We start from the raw sequence: 22,196 nt of genomic DNA, 5'->3' as shown, positions 1-22,196 counted from the left end.
ATAAAATAGAATTTCCTAAAAGATATCCCCATTGTTTTCTTGATTTAAAGAAAGGATATGTACAGATTTTTTTTTTTTTTTGCTGTATCATGCTTCCAATAAAGTATCATATCTAGGTTTTGAAAACCAAATTAAACTGCTTGGTATGGTCTGAAAGTTCTGTTTCTATCAGATAGTCACATTACTGATGGGGCGCTTCAGACTAAACTGTTAGCAGAGGCTGCTCACAATACACATACTTTCAGTTTAGATGTATTTACTAGGCATTAGTTATTCTAATATAAATTTTGTGCTATCAAGAATTATAACTTAAATGTCCATTTATGAACATTATATATTATTATATAATAACATTAGCTATTGTATATACTGTATTCCACACTTAATCATAATCACTAAAAACTTTATACATGTACGTTGGTTATAACAAATAATCAGCTTTATTCCCACTGGCTTTTGTGAATTGAATTTATTTTGAAATTTGTGTTATTCTGTCTTGTGTTTTAATATGTTATCAATATAGAAATGGTTTTGAACAAATTATGAGTGTATGTGAATCTAACCATTCTGTGACTTTTATTAGGAGCTGATTAATTCTATTTTTAAAAAATGCTTTTTAAGGTAGAGATCATGTGTAACCTACTCTGTTCCTTAACACTTTGATTTGATGATAGCTACATACAATCCTCAATGAGGGGTCCAGTGCCCTCTGCTGATTTCTTCAGGCACTAGCACGCAGAGGTTGAATATACATACATGCAGGCAAACCACTTATAGACGTAAAATAAAATAAATGCTTAGAAAAAATCTTTTACACTCCTTTCATAACAGTGCCATTGTTATTGTTTCCTGTATTAACAATTATTTTAAGCCATTAATTTGGTTTATTCTCTGCTCTTCACCAAGACCTATTTGATCCTAATTAATAGTAAGATCATACCAAAAAAAAGTTCTAGTGCATAAAAAAAAGCCAGGTTGTGGTGTCATACGCTTTTAATCCCAGCACTTGGGAGGCCGAAATAGGTGGATCTCTGTGAGTTCGAGGCCAGCCTGGTCTACAAGAGCTAGTTCCAGGACAAGCTCCAAAGCTACAGAGAAACCCTGTCTCGAAAAAACCAATGAATGAATAAATAAATAAAGTTTTGATGCTAAGAGTAGGATCATTAATATCCATCCATATGAACACTATCTCTACACTGATCAGTATATATTTTAAATTTTTGCCAAAAATCTATTCACTATCCACTTTTAATTTGATTTACAGGTAGGCATCTTCCAGTGTGGTACCATTGCTGGGAACTCTTCTTTCAGAATTAACATTATCCCCTTTTGAAAGCCCTTCAAGAAAATCCCTTCCCAGCAATAACTCACTTTGTATCTCAAATAGACACATGTTATTTCTTCATGCTTATTCACAGATGATGTTTCACTTGCTTCAGAAATCAAAGTTGCTATCAATAGACAACAGTTTCAGGGTGTGAATAAGTGAAGATAGTAGTTAATAATGATTTCTTAAAACTTGGACTTTTAGAAACTATAAAAATGAGTTAAACAATTGGGGATGGATGGATAGATAGATAGATAGATAGATAGATAGATAGATAGATAGATAGATAGATAGATAGATAGATGCCTTGCTCCTACAAGAGTAAAGTGCACGCGCTTTGGGACAGTGAGGAAAATAATGTTCACAAAGCCCATACACTTTCACCCTTTAGGAGAGTTGCAGCTTGTTTTAGCCATAACTTGTTACAGAGTACAGCCAAGCTAACCTGAGAGACAGTAAATGAACATCTGATTTAGACGTAATTAGTGATGGGCATGTTGAGCATTTCGTGGTGGTCTTTTTGCTGAGTAGAAACAGAAGATTGCAGCTCTGACCTGATGCCTCGCCTTCTCACTTATGTAGTACACAGAAGCACTAGAAGGAATAGTGATTTTACAAGAAAGAAAACGATGAATCTCCAACAGATTAGTAACAGGAAAGATACAAAACGATGTTTTCATTAAAAATTCTGATTGTAAGTCTTGCTGTACAGAAAATATTATTTTGGACCTTAGCAAACTGAGTTCTTACTGAGTTTATCAACCCCAATATGCTTTAAGCAGTGCTATAGAAAAAATTGCATTTGAACTAGTAGTTGTATTTATATTTACTCCATATACTACCCATGATGCCTAAATTATCAGTGGCAAAGATTCCATTTACTAAACAGGTTTTTTTCTTTTCAGGTTACATTTTTGATATTTGGATTTTATATTACTATATCACTTTGAGTGAGACCAACCCCCAATATTTTTACCTTATTAGCTCCCTTTGTATCTTTTTCAAGATGTCATTCAATTCTACCATTCCCTTGTCTATCCTTGTTCCTTTTATCTGCTACATTTTGTACGGAATTCTCTTGTGTTAAATTATCACCTGTTGGTAGCCTCCAGGTTTACTAGGAATAAGCCCATGCACTTCATAAATCCTTTCCCCTAGATATTCAGCACATATTCTTTCATACACATCAGGTCTTGTCTTCCGATTGACTTGTTGGATAACATGTTATCTGCAGGTGTTCACATTAGAGTAGATAGCCTGGAAATGTTCGGGAATGTTCAGAATTTTCCATTGTACTAGATTCAAAGGATTTTAGTTAATACTTGATTGATGATTTCATCTGAATCATGCCTAGAGTAACTCTTGCACTGATCCAGAAAAACTGTTACTAGGAGGCTGGTGGGTCAAAATTCACTGTGTTTCTGGACATGGCATCTGCCTATATTTGTACCATTTAAGTTAGTAGATGGAAGGGTGTCGTAGGCTTGATTGTTTTTGGTAGGGCTCTCAGCATCCTTTAACCCTTTGAAGCCACTAGAGTTTAGAAATCTCGGCTAAGAAAGCATTTCTAAAAATTATGTCATTATTAATAGAAGCTACAAAATTGAATCTTTTCATTGAAAGTTATACTGAACTTTTAAAAGTATTGAATATCATAATTTAGATATACTCCATTTTTATGACATTCATATTCTGTTTAATAAGTTGTTTCAGTTGCACCAGTCTTTTAAAAAATTACTTTTTTGAGATTATAATGACTTCATTTTCCCATTTCCTTTCCTCCCTCTAGAGCCTCCCAGACACCCCTTCTCAGTTCTGTCTCTTTCAAATTATTGCCTTCTTTTTTTCATTAATTCTCGTTGCAAATGTAACTCCTCAATACATAGCATAACCTGCTTAGTCTGTATAATCTTGTTTGTGTGTGTTTTCAGGCAGGGCTGGCCATTTGATATTGGATAACCAATTGGTATGTTCTTCCTTGGGGAAGACTATTCCTTCCACTCAGTATTTCTTACTTGCCTGTAGTTATTGTGTAGGGTTGAGGCTTTGCTTACTCTTAATCTTAAAAGTCAGTTTTTTGTTGACAAAGGTTTACGATTCAGAGGCAGAATTAATATGTATTGCTGTTATAAGTACAGACTATGAGAAATGATGAAACACTGCTTATCTTTTAAGTCACTGATAAGTTTTTATAAGGATTTAGAGAAAGAAAAGTAATATATCCAGTTGTTACTGAAGGACCTCATTGTTGATTGATTAAATGTATTTGTAACCATTGCATTTGAGGACAGTGTGCAGAGCCTGTTACAGAAAAGAACATGCGACTTTGTATTAGAAAGGGGAAGAGTGTCAAAACAAATAGCAGTTTTGTGTGTGCTTCTGAATTTCTCCTTGGAATTTTTGTGTTTGCTACTATATCATTTCTTTCTTGTGTCTAGGAAACAAACACGATGATGGCACACAGAGTGATTCAGAGAATGCTGGTGCGCACAGGCGCTGTAGCAGGCGTGCAACTCTTGAGGAACATTTACGACGCCATCACTCAGAACAGAAAAAGAAGGTCCAGTCTACTGAAAAGCATCAAGACCAAACTGTTGTAAGTCAAACTGCTTTTATGATTGCATTCTTTGATGAAGATCATTCCAGAAAGAGAAGGTCATATTCTTTTACTCAAAATTCAGGAATCTTATGTCAGGAAACTACTTTCTCAACACCACATACAAAACTTGAAAAAGCAAAATCTCCACCAGCAGATGCCAAAGTGGTTTCTTTGTCTTTACAGACTAGCTCTACGCATCACAGAGGGGGGCATGGTGTTCCACATGGGAAATTGTTAAAACAGAAATCAGAGGAGCCATCGGTGTCCATACCCTTCCTACAGTCTGCATTATTAAGAAGTTCAGGGAGTCTTGGGCACAGACCAAGCCAGGAGATGGATAAAATGTTAAAAACTCAAGCTACTTCTGCTACTTCAGAAAAGGATAATGATGATGACCAAAGTGACAAGGGTACTTATACCATTGAGTTAGAGAATCCCAACAGTGAGGAGGTGGAAGCAAGAAAAATGATTGACAAGGTAAATAATTGAAATTTGAGTATGATGTTAGTTTTGCGGGGTTTTTGACTGTTGGACCTTACTGGAGAGTTGGTGTGAAATGTTCTTATTCAGTTGGTGGTATTGGAACTTTAGAATTTTATTAGGGACCTAGAAGATTAACAGCAAGACAAAATATTTTCTTTTATTTGTTTATATTCTGAATTTTCCCAAGTTCTATATGTAAGGTCTTCTATGTTAAACTAGTTAGGCCTTTACTTTAAAAGTAATGCCATTTTGCATTTATATCAAAACTGAACAAAGAAATATATTGCTATTATTATTAAATAAATATAAATATTAAGAGGTTTCTACCTACTAATTTCATTTTGGAAGCAGGTTAAAAGCATATGTTGTGATTATTTTTGATTCTCTTTGTTTCTTTTTACTTCTATCTGATGAAATCAGAATAAAATCAGTTTTTATATTTTAGTCAGGCTTTTACCCAGTCCTAATGATTGTCTTTATTTCAGATATTTCTTTGATGTTGTTGGTTTATTTATATGATGATTTCTGTATGGTTTAAAAGTACTTCCCAATTTTGTTGTGATAGTGAAGAGTTAACCTTAGAATGAGCTATTTATTTTACTTCCTTGAAAACAGCAACCTAAGTTTGGCTAAACAGTAATCTCATTTAGATTCTTGTTGTGCGAAATGTGCTCATGAGTGTAAAACATTGAATCACTTAGGAGGCCAGTACAGACATATTGAATCGAATCTGTGATTAAAATAAGATAACCATGTAGTTCACATGCACATTAACATTTGGAGTGCGCTAGTTAGGTGATGAGTTGTCAGATTGTCCTGTCAGTGGTCAAGATCTAACCTTCTGTGATGCAGGAAAACATAGTAGGATTATGTTCTCTTAATTCTCAGTGTATCGTTTCTATTTTAGTCTGTTCTGTAGTATTATGATGCATTCACTGGTATACATATATAATTTGTAGACATAAGTTTATTGAGGAGTCTAATTATTTTACTGTTAAGAGTCACATAATGCCAGACTTTGAGACCCATTAGTCTTGGAAATAATTCTTATATGTTTTTATTGTATATAAAAATATATATACTTTTATTGATGTTAAATAAGAAGTATGGATTTTAAAAAGCCATTGATATTGGCTTAATATTAATATTAGCTAATATTAATATTGACAGTGATTAATATTTTTCCATTAAAATATTATTTTATGATTTTATATATATTAGAGAGGTTAAGAACATGGCTACTTGCAGGCATCTGGAATTAAATGTATAAACTCTACATGTACTATACTCTTGGGATAAACCAACAACTTTAAGCTTAAGTGTCATTCATTACTGAAATGAAGGGTTCTTTTAAGTTTAACAGGAATTTAAAAACACATAGTATGCTTATTATGTTGTCTATTATGAGAACTGTATATAAACAATCTTTGATTATTACATTTTATATTATTCATTTCCACATATGACTCTCTACCCAAAGTACTAGCAAGTTCTCGAAAGTTCTTTCAGCACTAAAAGGATTAAATGTGAAGCCAAAGTGAAGTTACAGTGTAAAGGACCAGTCTGACCTGGGCCAGCCATTAAGAAAAAAGGCATTGCTACAAATGGGCCTCTTTAGGAAACTGATACGCAGTGAGGAGTTTACAGAATCTGATTATTAATTATTGTTTTAAATTATCATATGTAGTCTTTTTTATTCTTAAGGAATCCTGTATTTGACAAAAATAATATCATCACTTTCAGAATGGAGAAACCAAAGATTTTAGAGCAAGACCCATTAAAAACAATGACATTATGTGACTGGATAGCTAATTTAGCCATTTTTCATTTGGACAAACCAGTAACTAAAACCAAGATTGCTTCAAAGAAAAAAATAATCACTCCATTATCATGGAACTACCACAGTAAGAGAGCTGAGAGTCCATCCAGTAGGTCTGCTTAAATATGGAAGCCAAAGTCAGGTCAGCTTAAAGTTTGTTTTGCAGGAGCAGACATGGAGAAGTGGATTCATATATCTGAAGAAGACAAAGTATCCTGTAGATGCAGAGAAAAAGGAGGACAAGAGTAACCATACTGAGGCATAAGCCGCACCTTGGATCAGAGTAGTAAACAGACGTGCTCATTCATCTGCAGTCTCCTTTGAAGTTTGTGTGATAACAGTTGGAGCATCTGTTGTCCAACTGAATTTGCTTGGTACCCAAAAGCTTCCATATAGCTTCTTCCTTTCTTACTTCACCTTTTAAAGAGTAATTATTTCATTGATAGTGTGCCAGACATTGCATGAGGAGAGGATTATTCTAATTGAAAAGACTGTGTATTCTTTGTCTCAAGAAATAAGTATAGTGGAATATAATTACAAATAAATTTAATGTAGTATATTGAATGCTTTGAGAAGTTTAACATGTTGAAGGAAATGTTACAGTAGTGCCCAAGATGAGGTCTTAGGTTACACATCTCAGCCATCTAATATAATAGCTAAAGCTGTCTAATCTAAAGAGGATTCCATACTCACTGTCATCTTGTTGACTCTAATCCTAAGCATTATCATTACTTTACTAGTTCTGTGGTTTTGTCCTTAGTTGCCTGAGGAGGAAAGAGAATTATAAACTCTATGGCTATAGGACTGTCCTCAGTATTCTCAATGAATACTAGATTTAACTGCCAGATGACTTCTTTTTTAGCATACACAATTACCCCTGTAATAAGGATAACAGAGTTTTCATAAAAAGAATAGACCATTCTTATTCAGAAAGTGAAGGGCAAGAGTAGCCAGATGGGCATCATCAGTAAAGGAGAAAGTCTTGTTCAGAAGACCACAGTTACTTTTGGAGAAAGAGAATTGAAGTCCCTTATATATGACACTGAGGACTTACTTCCTATTTTTTCTTTTTAATGCTGAAGGTTGTGGAGATTTATTAAAAACTTATCAACATTTATAGATTCCCACTGGTAGCAAATTGTCTACTTAGTTTTAGTTCTTGACCAAGGAAAGACCCAAGAGACTATAAATAAGAAGACAGAAAACTCTATATATTATAAAATGGACAGAGCAATGAGTCAGAAAGCAAGTACTGAGAACATGGATCCAGGAGTGACAGTTTGAATCCTGATGGTGACAGCAAGATCGAATCTATATCAGAGCCAGGGAAAACATGATATACAGAATCAGAAACTTAAAGAGCTGGAAAGGGGCTGTCTGTAAAGTACTTTGTACAAGCATGAGGACTTACGTTTGGATCTTCAGCAATTATATAAAGCCAGGAGTGGCAATACACATCTGTAACCACAGAGCGAGGGGCGTGTTGACAGGGCAGACATAGGTGGTCCTCCTGTCTTAGCTCATTGGCCAATCAGTCTAGCTTAATCAATAGACTCCAAGTTTTGTAAGAGATCCTGTCTCAGAAACTAAGGTGAAAGGCAATCAAGGAAGACATTTAATAATAACCTCTGGCTTCCACACATGTGTGCAGTGCACATGCATGTGCACCTGAATGCATACATACACATGCCTACGTGAACACTTACTTGCACATATAAACATACCACAGAGAATTTGCATTGACATAGCCAAATAGATGCAGAAACTGGAATACACTAAAAATCTACATGTGTATGGAAACCAAGAGAGTAATTTAGAGAGCCTCAGATGTTATCGTAGGACTTTCATATAGATTTCTACATTTTGAATTTTGATGGTAATGTTTTTTCCCCATCATTTTTTTTGGTTGGTTGATTGGTTTATTTTTGAGAAAAGAAAAATTATTTACTTCTTTTCTGTCTAATTCCTAAACCTTTTTAGCCATTTTCATTTCCTTCATGGGTATAAGAAACTATCCTATGCTAATTTTCAAAGCTGACTGAGGAACTCATTTTCTGTTAGAAGTCTGACATTTAATAGATTGTTTCCTTTTGTTTATTGTTTTATGAAGTCTTGATTTTTTTCTGCTTGAAGAGTTTTTCTCTTAATGTTCAGTCCAATAAGTGCTTGTATTCTTACATGCCTATTTCTTCATAATTCACCTTCTTTATTTTTTGAATATTTTTATTGTAAAAAACATATAGTTTGCCATTCTAAGTGTGTAGTATAGTGTTTCAAAATACATTTATAACATTGTACAACCATGATTACCATCCATTTCAGTAACACTTATTACATACATCTGTGTGTGTGTGTGTGTGTGAGAGAGAGAGAGAGAGAGAGAGAGAGAGAGAGAGAGAGAGAGAGAGAGAGAGAGAGAGAGAACCTGAATGTAGACGTCAGAGGACAGACAAGTTGGGGGAATTCAGTTCTCACCTTTTGAGTTCATGGGATTGAACTCAGGTTCTCATGCATGACAACAAGTGCCTTTGTACCTTCTTAGCTATCTCACTAGCACCTCCATAACTCATTTTTGTCTTACTAAGACAAGAACTCCTTAAACTTTCTTAAAAGGCTTTATCTGATGCCCCTAGAGTAGCTACTAGATTGTACTGTCTATCAGGGCATCTATCATGTGGTTTTTTTTTTCCTCTATAGAAGTAACCTCTGTCTGTTTTAATTCTGCCTGCTATCTCTAGAATGATCTTGTTTTGTAGTAGAACATAATTATCTTTTGAAAGCATGAGTGTAAAAGTTTGATGTACTTTTTCATTGACTATATGATCTTTGATATATTAGCTGATGTATTCCAGTAAATTTATAGATTGGTTAAACCCAACATGATACCCAAATATTTAATTTTCTTTTGGTGTTTTGAGACTGGGTTTCTTGGTGTAACTACTGTTCTGGATTTGCTCTGTAGACCATGCTGACCTCCAACTCACAGAGATCCCCATCTCTGCCTCCTGAGTTCTGCGATTAAAGGTGTGTGCCACAACTGCCAAGCTTTTTTTTTTATTTTATTTTTATGAACTAAAACTAGTTTTTACGTCTTGATCTTGAAAAGTCCTATCTATGTTACAAGCTTAGCTAGTTAATAGTATTGAAAGCTGTAAATGAATAGAGATTAGGTCAGAAGAAAAGAAGATATGTTAATTTCAGTAAAAGTACCCATATAGTGGAAGACTATAGGGCCTGATGAGCTCTACCAATAGCTAACACCTCCAGCTTAAAATCTGTTTGGCACAAAGAGTCACTGATAAATAGCCAGATTTAATGAAGTGGTATATAAAAGGTTGAAAAATTAGAAATTTTGACTATATAAGTAATTTAACTATATAACAAAGAAGTTAAACTCTTGTTATTAAGAAAAATGCACCAAGGAAAAGGTTATATAGTACTTATTTTAAAAATTGAAGTAAAATTTACATAACATAAAATTGGGTATTTTAGTCCTAGAGAATGTGCAGTTCAGTTAGGTGCTACAATACACACCTATAACTCCAGGAATTAGTAAGCTGAGGCAGAATGATGATGATTAGTGGAACATCAGCTCTCAAAAGTAAAACATTAATGTGCAGTCTGGAAGCTGTAGTAATGCATACTGTTGTGGAATGAGTGCATTGCCTAACTTCAGAATGTGTTTATTACTTGAAAGAGAACCTGCATTTCAGTAGTCTCTTCCCATTGTTCCAACCCATTGGCAACTATTTGCTTTCTGCCTCTATACATTTACTTAGTCTGGATATTTCAGATTCTATATGTGGCCTTTAATGACCGACCAGTTTTGTCTTCAAGGTTCATCTATGTTGTGACATGCATTGTTACTCATTCTTTTTTATCAGAAATCTTAATTAATTCTATGATAGATCTTTTTATCTATTCATCTATTGACAGATGTTGAGCTTGAGTCTATCTTTGTAGATAACAATGCTGTGAACAAGAAGTGGTAAATGCTCTCTCCTAACCCATTCTGAGCTCTTGTAACAACCTTTTCTAAATTTTACATTTGAAAAAATAGTTACAAATAACAGAATCACAGTGTTAAATAATTACTGTATATTTATTCCAATGAATTTTAAGGTATTTTTCTTTTTTAAAAGTTAAGTTATATTTTCCTGGGAACATACTATAAATTTAAGAACAAAACTTTTGGCCAGGAGGTGGTGGCACACAGCTTTAATCCCAGCACTAAGGAGGCAGAAGCAGGTGAATCTATGTGAGTTCGAGGCCAGCCTGATCTACAAGAGCTAGTTCCAGGTCAGACTCCAAACCTACAGAGAAACCCTGTCTCGAGAAACCAAAAGAAAGAAAAAAAAATACCAACTTTCTTAGGTCATTTTGATTTCTTTGACAATATATCCTTGGAATTCAGCATAGCTCTTCAAGGATTGACTTTTTTTTAGTTGTTTTTATTTAGCTATATATTTTTTCTCTGTTCCTCTCCTATTTTCTTCCCTCCCCTTCTACCCTCTTCCATGATCCCCACACTCCCAATTTAACCAATCTTGTCTTTTTCTACTTCCCTTGTAGTTTAGATCCAGGCATGTCTCTCTTAGGGTCCTCTTTGTTGTCTAGGTTCTCTCAGGTTGTGAATTGTAGGCTGGTTTTTTCTTTACTTTATGTCAGAAAGCCACTTATGAGTGAGTACATATGATATTTGTCTTTCATTCAGTGTAATGTTTTTGGATCTATCCATTTGCCTGCAAAATTCAAGATGTCGTTATTTTTTCCTGCTGTGTAGTACTCCATTATGTAAATGTACCACATTTTCCTTATCCATTCTTCGGTTGGGGGACATTAAAGCTGTTTCCAGGTTCTGACTATTACAAATAATGCTGCAATCTATACCAGTTTGCACTCCCACCAGCAATGGAGGAGTGTTCCCTTTACCCTACATCCTCTCCAGCATAAGTTATTATCAGTGTTTTTGATCTTGGCTATTGTTACAGGTGTAAGATGGGATCTCAGAGTTGTTTTGATTTGCATTTCTCTGATTACTAAGGATGCTGAGCCTTTTTAAGTGTCTTTCAGCCATTTTAGATTCCTCTGTTGAGAGTTCTCTGTTTAGGTCTGTACCTTAACTCATTTTTTTTTGATTATTTGTTATTTTGATGGCCAATTTCTTGAGTGCTTTGTGTATTTTGGAGATCAGACCGACCTCTGTCTGATGTGGGGTGGGTGAAGATCTTTTCCCATTCTGTAGGCTGCTGTTTTGTCTTGTTGATCGTGTCCTTTGCTTTACAGAAGCTTTTCAGTTTCAGGAGGTCACACTTACTGTTTCTCTCAGTGTTTGTGCTACTGGGGCTGTATTTAGGAAGTGACCTGTATATTAGGAAATGCCAATGTGTTCAAGTGTAATTCCCACTTTCTCTTCTATGAGGTTCAGTGTGGTTGGTTTTATATTGAGGTCTTTGATTGATTTGGACTTGAGTTTTGTGCATGGCGATTGATATGCATCTATTTTCATTTTTCTATATGTTCATATCCAGTTATGCCAGCACCATTTGTTGAAAATGCTTTCTTCTTTCCATTTGATATTTTTTGCTCCTTTGTCAAAAATCAGGTGTTTGTAGGTGTGTGGATTAATATCTGGATCTTCAATTCGATTCCATTGGTCCTCCTGTCTGTTCTTATGCCAATACCAGGCTGTTTTCAGTATTGTAGATCTGTAGTAGAGTTTGAAGTCAGGGATCATGATGCTTCCAGAAGTTACTAGCAATCTTACCAAAAACAATCTGCAGATTCAATGCAGTGCCCATCGAAATCCCAGCAAAATTCTTCACAGACTTCAAAAGAACAATACTCAACTTATATGGAAAAGCAAAAAACTCAGGATAGCCAAAATGGATTGTTTCTTAAATGTTCTTTTGTCAGGTGTGGGATCCTGTACTAATGATTTAACTTATAGAAACCCCATTTGACTTAGCCAGCAGGATCTTATTCTTTGTGGAAAAATTGTTCTGGTCTAAAACTCGACTGTGTTTTTATTTTGACACCTTGTTAGGATTAAAATCTTAGTCCTTCACCATCCTATAATTAGTATAAGCCTACAAAAGCTTGGCGTTCATTATTAGCTTCCACATTTCTTTGAGAAGGTGGATTCTAAATTTTAATTGATTGGGACTTTTTTGGCACTGGGCCTCATTCATGTTAGATATGCACTCTGCCACTTATCTATACCCTCAGTTCTATTTTTAATTTTATAAATTAAGTATTATACAATGAAATTCTCATTTTTTTCTTCATTTGTGTTGCTATAATAATAACATAGTCTCCCCCTCTCCCTCCTTTCACATTGAGCTCTGTTTTCTGTTACAGGGAACCAGTCTCCTATATCTGATATTAATACGTATAAATTGACCTGTGTACTTGTTTAATAGGTGGAACATAAATATCCATAGAATATCAAAAAAATCAGCTACTTAATAGAAGTACCACTAGTCCCCAGCCCCACTGTTACCATTTTGAATGGAAATGTATGAAACACTGGGCTCTGTAGTTTGTACTTTTAAATATAATCTAGTAGTGGAAAAACCAAAGTCATGGGCTTCACTTGTGTTGTATATAACAGTCTGTTTTATCTGGAGGATTCCTTTCTTTTATGTTAATCCAAAGTTGAGATCAGAATCTAAAAGTCTGGTATTCACAGGTGTTTGGTTTAATAATGAAGTGCCCCTTTATGGTTCTAAAGTTCTTGGGGGTGTGTGCATTAGACCCTAGTAGGACTAAGTCATACAGACTTAAATTTCCTGTGGTGTCCACCCTATTGTACATTTAGTAAATACCATGCCTCAGTAGCCAGTTTGAATTGCTTAGAGTAGCCACTGAGGTGTAGGTGAGAATTCTACAGTGAATATGGTCTGTGCATATTCTGAGCTGAAGCCTGAGATTGTGTTCTGTGAGACATGCAGTATTGTGGAGTGAAAGGTGCTCTCCTCCTTCCCCAATACTAGAGTGTGTTGGAGGGATCAGTCCCAGGTGTCCCAGGGTGCGGATCTCCCTGGATCAAGGAGATAGCAGTAGATAGCATGTGAATGTTATTCTTCCCTTGATTATATGAGAGTTATCTCAGTAATCTGTCAGACCCCAAAGAGCTCCTGTTGTGTCTGTTCTGTGACTCTTGTAGTAAGGAAAGGTACTAGACAGGTATGTATCTTTCTCCAGCCTAAAGAATCCCTGGCTAAAGGAGAGAGATTTTGTTAGGAACAAGTTTGAAGTTGTAGTAGACACCAAATAGAGTAGGGCACAGAGAAAATAATGAGTGTAAGACAAACAGACTGCTTTTCAAGTATCTTGAGCTGTCCATGATGACAGGTAAGCTACAGTTGGTAAATCAAATAGTTATGTGCATATGGATGAAATCTGGTGACAGTCTAGAATGAAAGATGGGAAGTCTTACAAATCCGTTCTTCGTGTTTGAGACACTCCCAAATTCTAGACCATTATTAGATCATATGTCAAAATGTGTACTTTAGAAATGCAAAAACCATGCATGCCTCCAAGCATATAGATAGTGTAACTGACTGTGCACTGTGTTTCCTCATGCAAGCTGTCACAAGCGAATGTCTGTGAGACACGAATGCATACTGGTTTAAGGTAGACTAGCCATTGCTATCTTACTCATATTTTTCAGTGTGTTTTAAAAGCTGGCCATGGTGGCTTATTCATGCCTGTAATTACAGCACTTGAGAAGCTGAGGTGAGATGAATAGTGAGTTTTAGGTCAGTCTGGACTACACTCTGAGATTGCCTCAATAGTTAATAAATCGTAAATGTGAAATCTCAAAGCTTTTCTTGTCCCACTGGAATTTTTCCTGCCCTGTCACCTGTATAGAAAGAAAATGGCAATTCTCTAACAGATGGTACTTTAAAGGGAATGTGTAGAAAATCGCTGGGAGTTCTGTTGCCTTCAACTCCCATTAGAGCACAATTCTGGGTATAATTTGTTACATTTTCAAAATACTAATCTATTCATGCAATGTCCAAGTCATTTTTATTAGAAGTATTTTGAAGAGGTTTACCATATTTATTGGAAAATCTGGTGATTGTATTTTAAAAAGTCAATTCAGTTAACTGTCACCAAATCAGAAACTATAAATTGACATACCACAGTGATGCAAAATGTAAGGAATCATATATGGTTATTTTACTTCAAATTCGAGTTATTGCTTTTTCTGGTAATATAACAATAACTAACCAGTAAACTTGTAGTGAACTATTTGGCAAATGATCCACAAGCCACTTAAGGTCTAATGTTGCTTTCCTTACAAATCAGGGTAAAGTCAACAAGATCCAGGTATACTCTCTTTCTTTCTCTGCTTTAATTGCTTAGTTTACTCCAATGTTTAGCAGGATGAAGCAAAGAAATTCTTTTTATTTATTCCTGTCTATATCCTGTATTCCATGTACTATTAATGGTTTCATTTAACTTAAGTTAATAATGTGCAACTTGTTTTTAAAGGAATGATAATTCTAATCAAATTCTTGAAAAACTGCATTTAAATTAAATTAAGCAATAAAGCTGTTTAGTGGTAAAAATTTCCATATTTCACTGAATTTAGAGATATGGTCTCTACTTTACTAAATGCACAGTTCAGAATTTATCAGATTATTATAGGACCATCAATTTCCAACCTACAACCTGTGGGCTTCATGTGTCTCAGTGTAGCTATGAATACTATCCCACACATTTGTAGATGAGTCAGCATGAGAAGAGTCGGCACCACTGGAAGTGGTTTTCTCTTGTAGGAAGTGAATATTTCAAAGGACATTTCTACAGATTGCTACTTCAAGGGCATATTTTTCTGCTTGTAATGATCAATGTCCCATATAGTAATGAGTAAATCTGAGGGATATTTATCCATTCAGTTGAACCAAGTTCAGATTGAATATTAAAATAAAATGTTAAATATAATTAGCTATTGCTTTATTCCAATTTGTTGGCAAAGTATTATATCCAGGTTTTTTTGTATGCCAGAAAATGACAAAGTCTGGAGTCTTTCCTGTTGGGAAAATATAACCGTATGACTATTGTCTCTGTGTTGAGAACTTTTTAAAGTATTGACCATTGACAGCCATTTACTTATTGCTATCTGTGTGAGTAGACCAAGAACCTGCATTTCCAACAATTGCTGTACTTTGTGAAAATCAACAATAAAATCTTGTTTGGCACCTTAGGAAATTACATGTATAAATGTAAGTGATATATGTTCATGAAACTTTTTTAGTAAAAAAGCAAATAAAGAAGAGGCATATATTTCTCTTTTTTGTGTGCTTCTCCAAAATAGAAACATGAAACAAGCTAAAAACATGATTCTCATGATTGTAGTGTTCAGAATCATTAAGTCATTCAACAGATCTAATGTAGTGTTACGAATATTTCCCTCTATCAACTAGAATATTTGCTAACTATTAAAAAGGATAGCCATATCTGCAGCTGTTGGCTTTCTGTCCAGTCCAGCTGGGGAGTCATCCTGTCATGAAATTTCCCTGTTTCTGAAATTGCTAGGTGAGGTTAATTTAGGATATTTTTGTTTGCTTCTGATGCTGTTGATGTTCACATACTAACCTGGTACCCACACTTTCATTTTCATTGTGAAACAAATTTTTCCTCCTAGGTATTTGGAGTAGATGACAATCAGGATTATAGTAGGCCTATTATCAATGAAAAGCATAAAGGTCTGATTAAAGATTGGGCTATCAACTCTGCTTCAGTAGTAATGGAAGAAAGAAAGCCATTCAGCACACCTGGGTTTCATAACTCAGAGGTATGCGATTCTTTTTATATGCATAAAATGTAAGTTCTTACCATTTAGAAGTAATTTTAAGTGTTGATATAGATCTCCCCTTGTAAAATACCTCAAAAACTAAATTTTGACTTTTTATTTTGAATGAAAACCTAAAGCAGTTTTGGTTTAGTTCTTAGTTTTCATTGTTCTTTCAAAGTTAGGAGAATAATTACAATTCAGGAAAAAAATAATAAATTATATTCCCCTTTTTGTAAGTAGTACAATGAGACAAAACAGAAATACACACTACTTAGGCTTTTTAAGAGGTATGTGTTTGGAAGTGACGACCGAGCTCAGGAAACACTGCAGTGAGTGCCGTGTGGAGCAAGCCAGGATGCAGTGAGGACACCTGAGGATAGCTTGATTGACATAGCAATGACTTCAAACTTCCACTCCATTTTATGTAGCAAAAGAAAATATAAAATGTTTGTATGAGTTGGAAGTATTATTTGTTCAGATAATAGGCAGCAACTTTCAGTGGAAGGAAGCCTTCAGGCTGTTTTACAAATTAGGAAAATGCAGAACATAGAAATTAACCTTGCTGTGGTCTTAAATGTTGTCATTTGTGGAGCCAGAATTTGAACTTTGGTTATTTTTTCGGGGAGGGGGGAGGTGGGTGGATGTGTGCGTGCATGCATGCGTGTGTGTGTGTGTGTGTGTGTGTGTGTGTGTCTGTGTGTGTGTGTGTCTGTGTGTGTGTGTGCATGTGAGAGCCAGAGAAGCACACAGGTGTCTTCCTCTATTAACACTCCACCTTACTCCTTTAGGACAGGGACTTTCCACAGGCACACATAGCCATGCCCAGCTTTTTATGTGATTGCTGGGAATTTGAACTCCAGTTGTCAGACTTGTACAGCAAGTGTTCATAATCACTGAGCCACTTCCTCACCTGGCCTCGCTTTCTTAATTTGTTATCTTACTCTTAAGATTATGTTTCTTTAAGGAAACTAATTAGTTATAAGTGAATGGTGGGTAAATATAAATTAAAAATCATGTTATATAACACTATTTCATTTATATTCTTACAAATTAAATAGCTTTAGAGACAGGTATGTTTATTGAATAGTATTAAAACTATTCCTCAGTGGTTTGCCATTTTCTGAAAATTGTCAAAGCAATTACAGCTTTTTAGTGTTCTTTATTTTCCCTTTAGAGAAATTTGTCGTTTCTTTTTAATTCATACCCTAAAAACAGGTAATTATCAATAGTGATATCAAGTAGTGTGTTGATATTTTGATAAATTCAGGGAAAGGTTTTTGTGAATTACTTTATATTCCCTCTTCTTTCTTTCTCAATCCATGCCAAGTAAAATTCATATAGCTCTAATAAGTTCCTACCTTCACAGCCATCACATGACAGACCATTATAACAAAAAACAGCTGCCCTAAGTATGTAAAGCCACCTGTTTGGGGAAACACCTGTTGCAAGACCACCCTGTCGTGGATTTCTCAGCATAGTGCAGGATGATGTGCTCTGCCTTTAGTGCTCAGAGCTGTGGGCAGGTACTGCAGAACCTTGGAAGGGAGTTCAAGAAGGCAGATAGCTTTGGTCTCCTTTTGTCTAAATACATCAATCTCTGTACTTGACTATTTTAACCTATTTTTGAAACCATACAGTGTATTATCTATATGAAATCATTACTTTATAAGTATCTAACCTTAGCCTATTCGTAATTAAAACAGTAACTTGGGTTTCTTTTTTAATAAGGTATGCTTTAAATAGTTCAAAATAAACCTTATGTTGTTGTTTTCCATTTCCTATTGGCATTTCAGTTTTCGTGTGAATTCCTGAGTTAAGATTTGGAGAGGAGTCTTTTTTTGTTTGTATTATTAGGGATTGAACTTGGCCTCATGTGTGCTGAGCAAGTGCTCTTCCACAGAGCTGGATACTCCCAGCATCCCCACTCCCTACCCCACCCCACCCCTTTTTTTTTTACTTCACTGGCTGTTCTCACCTCTGATTATGGCTTGAGAGATACAGTGTTTATATTACCCTTAAGAAATGCTAGGGTGTTGTGTTCATGGGTTAAGGGACCTATACACTTCACTAGAAGGGTTCAAAAACCATTTGTCTAAAAGACAAATCTAAACACAAATGGGTCTGAGTTCAGACTGGATATAGAAAAACTCATAGAGTTATTTTCAGCTTAAATACCATAAAAAGTCTCAGGCTTTGGGTTCTTGAAATCTATTAAGACTTGTCCTAGCATATTTAATAGTTCATGAAAGTTGGAGTCTGCCTGATTTCCTAGAGAGTAGAGCACTAGCAGGTACTTCAATAGCTCTTTAGACTCTCTGTTCCTTTTAATGGATTAAACCTGACTCCACTGGGCTAGCTGCAGAGCTGTGATATGTAAACTGTAAGCTTCTGGAGTGGGCCTGTCACTGTTACTGTATAAGCACAGGAAATGATACACTAAATTCAGTGATGGTAAAATCTGGTTGAAAGGGCAGTTAGAGAATCTTCCTCTTAGATATGAAGCATAACAAGCTGAGCTTCAGACACGGCTTCAGTGTCACATGATGTGACTGAATGAAGGTCTCTTTCATGACAATCAGCGTTGACAGAACTGCTGCTTTGTCTCACTCTGTTTTCCTTGTTTAGGAAGGGGTAGCTTCATCTGGAAGCAAACGTTGGGTGTCACAGTGGGCTAGTTTGGCTGCTAATCACACAAGGCATGATCCAGAAGAAAGGTTAATGGAATTGTCTGCAACTGTAGAAAACGGTAATTTCTTTTTTCTCATCTTCCTCCATTTTTTACTTTTTCTGTCTTCTTTATAAATAGATTACGTGTCTTAAAAAGAAACAAGCTAAACTTATGTAAATAAGCTTAATGAGCATATTCATATATTTCATGCTTGAACAGTATGTTGACTTTGAGTAAATGCTAGGCTTTAATTAATATTTTGTATGTTAGGGAAATATAAGCAGTAGAAAGTATCTAACTAATAAACCTATCTCTTTCTGCAGTGTTGGGGGTAAACTGAGGAGCTCATTTTTTATGTTATGCACAGTGTTCTGCTATACAACCTGGCTAAAGTCCTTTTCCCTTCAAAAACTTTCATGTAGCTAGCTCATAAGTTGAACCTTCCAAAGGCAAAAGGATACTTACTATTGTAAATTTTTTTGCTATTCAGGTATAATGTTAAAGCTTCATGGTTTTCCTTTTCAGTTAAAAAAATACCCTTCTTGATATGCCAGTCTATTAGAAAATGTGAAACTATCCTTACAGTGCAATCAAACTAAAGACAAGTGATCATTTCTAGATGAACTTTATATATGAATTTATATTATGAATTAAGTTATCAAAGTACTGATTTAATTATTTTTCACTATGTTCATAAGCAATAATGTCATCTTATGCCTATAAGTATATAGAATTCTAAACTGTCAATTTATACTTAAATTTTTTATAATTAGTTTTACAGAAGTAAAGACAAACTTAGAGATCCCCTCAAATTTTTTAATATTATCAAATTTGTCTCTACATTGTTGCTTCAAAGTGTTTATTTTTTCATTGAGATCTACCAAGTTGAAAAGAAGGAAACTAGTCTTTTACTTTTATAAGCTGCCTTAATATACCAGAAAATTACAGTTTAAAAGTACCTTGGTATATAAAATTATGACATATCTTGCCACTTTTTTTTTTACTACTCTCACATTTTTTTTATTGACACAGATTTCTTTTAATGCCTTGTAAGGGCTAAGGTGCCCCCCTCAGGAAGTACAGATTTCCTGAAGTGATGGCATTCATTTCATACCGAGGCTATTTTTAGACTTATCACTCAAAATGTAGTATAATTTGACACTTTTATATTTGTATCTTTTTGCTCTAATATATTCCTACTTTGGTGTTTTTATTTTATAGAGACAGATGCTAGTGAAGTTGGTGTTTCACTGAGAAGTACTAGCTCTGCAGCTTCCTTGGCTAGTCAGGGAGAGAGAAAGAGGCGAACTCTTCCCCAGCTCCCAAATGAAGAAAAGCCTCTGGAGAGCTCCAGAGCAAAGGTGCTAACACAGAGGTCAGAGATAGGAGAGAAGCAAGATACAGAACTGCAGGAAAAAGAATCTGCTGCCCAGGTACCCCAGCACGAGAAGCATGATGCAGACAGAAGCCTGAGTCAAATGAACAGGGCAGTCAATGGTGAGATTCCTAAAACTGGTGGCGACAATAAAGCCCTCCTTCACTCAGCTAGCTCTTCTAGCAAGGAGAAGAGTGAGACCGATAAAGAAACTTCTTTAGTAAAACAAACATTAGCTAAAATCCAACAACAACAGGAACAGAAGGAGCAGGCCCAGTGGACTCCTGCTAAACTGTCTTCAAAAAGTGCTTCCGGCCACATAGATAAATATAGGGAGGAGTCTTCTAAGCAAGAGTCCCAACCTGTAGAAAGAATTTCAGGACATTCTACAAGCAAGGGAGAAAGAGTTATGCAAAATGAAAGCAAGAGAAGAAAAGCTGAGGAAATTCCAAAAAGTCAGACGTCCAAAGGAGACAAGAAAGAGTCCTCAAAGTCGTTAGTGCGTCAAGGGAGTTTCACCATAGAAAAGCCCAGCTCAAACATACCCATAGAGCTTATTCCCCATATCAACAAGCAGAGTTCTTCTGCTCCCACTTCCTTAGCCTTGGCATCTGCAAGCAGACTTCGAGAAAGAAGCGACTCTTTAGATACTGATTCTAGCATGGACACAACCTTGATTCTAAAAGACACGGAAGCAGTGATGGCTTTTCTAGAAGCTAAACTGCGTGAGGATAATAATAAAACTGATGAAGGCCCAGATACTCCTAGTTACAATAGAGACAATTCTATTTCACCAGAATCTGATGTAGACACAGCCAGTACAATTAGTCTGGTTACTGGAGAGACAGAAAGAAAGTCCACCCAAAAGCGGAAGAGTTTCACTAGCCTCTATAAAGACAGGTGTTCCACGAGTTCCCCTTCCAAAGATGCTACAAAGTCAGGCACTAGGGAGAAAATTGAAAAGAAAGCAAAAAGCCGCTCTACAGATATAGGTGCAAGAGCAGATGGTCGAAAATTTGTCCAGTCCAGTGGAAGAATCCGGCAGCCTTCTGTAGACTTAACAGATGATGACCAGACCTCTAGTGTACCTCATTCTGCTATCTCTGACATTATGTCATCTGACCAGGAAACATACTCCTGCAAACCTCATGGGAGGACTCCATTCACCTCAGCTGACGAGCACAACATACATTCCAAACTGGAAGGAGGCAAAGGAACAAAGTCTAAGACTTCTCCTGTTGCCTCTGGTTCGTCAAGTAAATCGACCACTCTCCCAAGGCCAAGGCCCACCAGGACTTCCCTTCTGCGCCGAGCCCGGCTTGGTGAGGCTTCCGACAGTGAACTTGCTGATGCTGACAAAGCATCTGTTGCCTCTGAAGTATCCACCACAAGTTCCACATCAAAACCACCCACAGGAAGGCGAACCATCTCTCGGATTGATTTATTAGCTCAGCCTCGAAGAACAAGACTTGGCTCATTATCTGCCCGCAGTGACTCTGAAGCAACAATATCAAGAAGTAGTGCCTCTTCCCGCACTGCAGAAGCCATCATTAGGAGTGGAGCCAGATTAGTGCCATCAGATAAATTTTCTCCTAGAACTAGAGCCAACAGTATCTCACGGCTATCAGACTCCAAGGTCAAAAGCGTGACCTCCACTCATGGCTCTCCTTCAGGTAATTGTATCCAGATTTCTAATAACATTAGCATGCTCTCTGTGTGGAGTCTTTATTTAAAATTAAATTTCTAGCTCTCTTAGCAAAATAATTCAAAAATAAGGTTAAGATTAGAGGGTTAATGTCCCCTCCATTAAAATGCAAAATTCAGAAGTCAATGTACTTCCAATTAAAGTCTTAGACAAAGAAGTGATTACAAAATAACTGAACAGATTTAGGAGTTTTAATTTTTTTATTTGATAATAGTTAGATTTGTTTGTCAGAATTATATTAAGAATTACTATCCATTCTAAAAATAATGTTATGCTTCTAAAATCAGAAATTTCAAATGTCTTCTGAACCCAAAGAGAAGCAATATACCTTTTTTCAGCCCTTTTGGAAAGAAATTGCTGATTTAAAGAGAAAATATATGTATATTTATTTATATAAAATATAAGTAATACA

The 22,196-nt window shown here is 35.7% G+C and overlaps 1 protein-coding gene across 27 annotated transcripts in view; it reads left to right on the top strand.

Moving 5' to 3' along the window:
- The window catches only part of Cep170 (centrosomal protein 170), an 84,601-nt gene that overhangs the window by 36,857 nt on the left and 25,548 nt on the right, over positions 1 to 22,196 (top strand). For 12 of the 27 annotated variants that reach the window (XM_075989231.1, XM_075989229.1, XM_075989236.1 and 9 more), the window contains 5 exons: positions 3,766 to 3,923; positions 4,110 to 4,403; positions 15,887 to 16,036; positions 18,662 to 18,782; positions 19,926 to 21,752. In XM_075989231.1, the coding sequence (XP_075845346.1) occupies positions 3,766 to 3,923; positions 4,110 to 4,403; positions 15,887 to 16,036; positions 18,662 to 18,782; positions 19,926 to 21,752 (2,550 nt within the window). The remainder of the gene's footprint in view (positions 1 to 3,765; positions 3,924 to 4,109; positions 4,404 to 15,886; positions 16,037 to 18,661; positions 18,783 to 19,925; positions 21,753 to 22,196) is intronic. The other 15 variants (XM_075989251.1, XM_075989247.1, XM_075989245.1 and 12 more) reach the window with 3 other exon arrangements.

Source organism: Microtus pennsylvanicus, chromosome 10, assembly GCF_037038515.1.
Source record: "Microtus pennsylvanicus isolate mMicPen1 chromosome 10, mMicPen1.hap1, whole genome shotgun sequence".
In the NCBI taxonomy this organism is placed as follows: Eukaryota; Metazoa; Chordata; class Mammalia; order Rodentia; family Cricetidae; genus Microtus; species Microtus pennsylvanicus.
This window is presented reverse-complemented; position numbering and strand designations above follow the sequence as displayed.